We start from the raw sequence: 3714 nt of genomic DNA on the forward strand, positions 1-3714 counted from the left end.
GGGAACCCAGCCCCGCAGGCTGCGGGAGAGAGGGCGGAATGCCTTGGTGGGGCTGCTTGCGGGGCCCTCGGGTCTGTCTTGTTCGGTGATGCACACACTCGGACATCCATGCTGAGGACACAGATGTTACTTACCGGTCACACCAGCCTGAAAGGCAGGAGGTTTCTGGAAGGAAGACGTGTTGTCAGGCGTGGGGCGGGCTTCAGAGTTGCAAAGAAACTTCCGTGGGGTGTAGAGAGGGTTTTCTCTGGCGGTTCTGGGGATTCCGTGTGCCATTTGTAGAAGCCTGCAGCACAGGAAGTGCTCCGGGTCAGCAGCTCTTAGGTTATAACTCAGTTTGGGATTGTCTGTTGCCTGGGTTCTCAGCCGGGGTGGGGGGGGCAGGTGGGCGATGGTATCCCCAGGGGGCCTCCACTAAGGGCAGCGGAGATGGTTTCAGTTGTTACAGCTCGGATGCTACTGGCAGGTGGCGGGTGAGAGCTGGGGTGCTGTGGGGCCGCCTCCAGGGCAGAGGACGGCCCAGTTCAGTGTGCCTGAGAGCGGCGGACAAGCCCGCTTTCCTGCACGGGTGTTAGGGACAGTGTGGCTCACCTGCTCTTTGGCTACCATGAGTGGCGTGTGCTGAGTTGTGTACTTCAATTTCCTTTTGTGTTTTTGATAGTGTTGTGGGGCTACCTACTGTTTCTCTCCAGTAGGGGAGAATCTGCTGGTCTCCACCCACCCACCCAATGTTTTTTTTCCAGGATCCACGGCCAAGTGACCGTAGCGGGTCACCGGCCCCTTCGGGACTTTAATTGCAGAAGTACTCTAGCCAGGGGGCCTTGCCTTAGGCTCGGTCCTGGGAAATTGGCGTCCTGCTACAAGAGGCAGGTGCCTGAACAGGCTGGTCCTGTCACCGAGTGCTCCGAGGCCATCACAGTGTGACCACGGAAGCCGTGGAAGTGTGGAGCAGGCCTCTCACACAGTCAGGGGAGGCTTCCTGGAGGAAGTGGTGTCTGTGCTGAAGCCTGAAGGACCCAGGAGGACCGACCTAGTCAGGCTCGAAGAGCTGGAGGGAAGGCAGAGGGAGCAGCCGAGCCAGGGCAGAGCGAGGGCGCAGACGAGCAGTCAGGTGTGGCGGGAGTGTTGAGCGCCATGCGGGTTGCCGCGAGAGATGAGGTGAGAGAGGCCTGGACGCCTTGGTAGAGACGCCCGCCTTCCCTGCCTCCCCAGCTCCTGCAGGGTCCCTGGGCAGGCACAGGCCCGGGGGTGGGGACACACTCTCTTTTCCAGGCTGAATCAGGGCGTCCCGAGAACACCGGTTTTGTGGATTTTCCCAAGGGCAGGGCAGTCTTTGCGAGGTGTCTGAGGAGAGACCGGGGCTCTGAGGCCGCAGAGCCTGGCGAGGCAGGATGGGAGTGCAGGCCTTCCTGACTTTGAATCTCCCTGTAACAGTCAGTCCAGCCCCCTGTTCCCCACGGGCAGTTTCAGAATCTCTTCACTGCTCTTTTCTCCTTTGAACCCCTGACTGATCCAGAAGGCACCCCTAATGGTGAGCTTTGGGGCCCCTCTGCGTCCTCAGCCGCTATCTCATTCTCTTATGTTTCTGATTGTTCCATGCCCTGGGTAGGAGCAGAGCTGCCACCCTACCTGGGCAAGTGTGGTCTGGGGCCCCTAACAGCCGCCACCACCCCCCAGCTTTCCCGAGTCCCCAGGAAAGTCCCAGTCCATGGTCGCATGAGGCCTTGGCCAGGTCCCTCTCCTTCTCTGGCCTCTGTGGCCCCTACTTCCACGTGGGTGTCCCACGGCTTACCTTGCCGAGTCTCTGGTCTCTGGTGGGTCCTGATGTTACCATGGTCCCGTTCCTGGAATTGGAAGCCCCCCACCCCCATTTCACATTTGGCTGAGAGCTGATGGATTGCGGGGAGTTAGAGGGCGATGGTCTCACTGTCCTCTGACCTGTGGGCCCTGTGAAGGCAGGGGGCTGGCTAGCCAGCAGCGGGGTCTCCACGCCTGGCTGGCAGCTCATTAGGGGCCTGTGGCCTGTGGTGGCTGAGGGCAGCAGCGGACCCAGGATAGCCTCTCCCCGGGGTGGGGTTCCTCCTGAGCCACAGGGCATCTCAGGGGGCCATCCCAGGGCCCTCCCAGCGGCCTCTTCAGGCTGGATCTCCACTTCCGGGTGCGTGGGGCTAGGGCGGATGAGAAAGTGGCGGCACGTAAAGGACCAGCCCCCGGCTCCCAGGCAGGCAGGGCCATGTGTGGATGGACCACAGCGGCCGTGGGGGTGCTCGGTGGGGGCTGCAGCTGGGCCCTCACTGAGCCCGCGCCGGGTGGGGGCTGCCGGCTCCCGAGAGGGGCCGCTGGTGTCCGAGGCCTGAGAAGCACGCAGCGAAGCCGGAAACCTGGGGCGATGGTGCGGAGCTGGCGCAGAGAGAGGTAGTTTTCGTTCTTAATGGCTTCCTTTCTCATTTACAGTTTCCCCCTCTTCCGTTTGCAGCCAGAGTCACGGTTTTCAAACGGTCGCTAAAAGCCAGTGGTATTCACTTCCGTTTTCTTGAAGTTTGCTAAAAGTTGCAAAGCACGGGGGTGGCGGGGTGAGGGGCACCCACCAGAGTATTTGAGTGAGCTCAGCCACCCGGTCGAACGGGCCATCTTCCTTAGGGCTCCTGTTTTTAGCGCTGTCTCCCTGGGTAGTGGCTGCTCCTTCCCTCCTGCTCAGAAGTGTCCAGCTTTCAGCCTGGCCCCGGGGACACCTGCTGAAGGAGACCTGTCCTTTAGGACCACAGGCCTGACCCCGCTGTTCTCAGAATGTGCCCCTTCCTGACGGCTGGGCCCTGTTTCATAGACAAGGGGACAAGTGTGGTATGCCGTGTCACCGTTAGAGAGTGAAGAGGAAACCCCTCTGCTGTCCACGTCTAGGGCTTCCGGGAACTTGACCATTAGGACCTGAGGCTAGGTGCACTGAGAGTGTGTGGCGGGGGAGAGTGTTTTTCTCTTTGGGGTGTTTTCTTTATTCTGTGCCTCCTGCATCTGCATCTTGTCCCGTGTAGAGCTTGAGAACTGACTTTGGGAGGGAAGGGTACTGACCACCCCTCAGCTGCATCTGATCCTTGCAGCCTCCTCTGACTTTCAGAGGAGGACCTGAGGTTCTGAGAGTTTAAGGGACCGCCTGGTTTCTGAAGTCCCTGGAGTCCCCACCCCACTCGCCCCCCAGCCCAAGTCAGCTTTGGGAGGGAAGTCCTGCCTGTGGTCCAGGGCGGGTGGCAGGGTTGAGGCGGAGGACGTAGCCTGTGGCATCTCATCTGTGCAGGTGCTTTGGGCGCAGTCGGTGGGCCTCAGCCCCGAGGCTGTCCTGCAGCCTGGAGGGGGCGCCGAGGCCTGCTTCTGCTGTGGCTGACGCCTGCGGGCCCCCTGCCCCTCGGCTGTCAGATGGGAACAAGAGCGGTGCTGTCCCTGGTCGTCTTGACGAGGGACACGGTGCTGTGCGGGTGCACAGGTTCTCTGCAGGCCCGTCCCCCGGCTGAGGGGGCCTGCTTAGCTCGGGGACCCCATGGGTAGTGAGGGTGGGGGGCACCTGGGCGTGTGCCCGTGTCTGCGCCTTCTCGCCCCGGCCCGACCCGGCCTGGCCCTGGTGGCATGTCAGCGCCGGGCTTCTTGGGCGCAGAGCAGGCCAAGGCCTGGCCCTCTCTCGGCAGCCGCAGGCAGCTTCGGTTCTGGTTGGTTTGGAACCAGTTG

The 3714-nt window shown here is 61.7% G+C and overlaps 1 protein-coding gene across 1 annotated transcript in view; it reads left to right on the forward strand.

Moving 5' to 3' along the window:
- The first annotated feature begins 282 nt into the window (after positions 1–282).
- Positions 283–3714, forward strand: part of PPP6R1 (protein phosphatase 6, regulatory subunit 1) — a 16457-nt gene continuing 13025 nt past the window's right edge. Inside the window, exon 1 of the mRNA XM_010848888.1 lies at positions 283–1158. Within this exon, the coding sequence (XP_010847190.1) occupies positions 1135–1158 (24 nt within the window). The 5' untranslated portion in view covers positions 283–1134. The remainder of the gene's footprint in view (positions 1159–3714) is intronic.

The sequence above is a fragment of the Bison bison genome, unplaced genomic scaffold (assembly GCF_000754665.1).
Source record: "Bison bison bison isolate TAMUID 2011002044 unplaced genomic scaffold, Bison_UMD1.0 scf7180017850641, whole genome shotgun sequence".
NCBI lineage: Eukaryota > Metazoa > Chordata > Mammalia > Artiodactyla > Bovidae > Bison > Bison bison.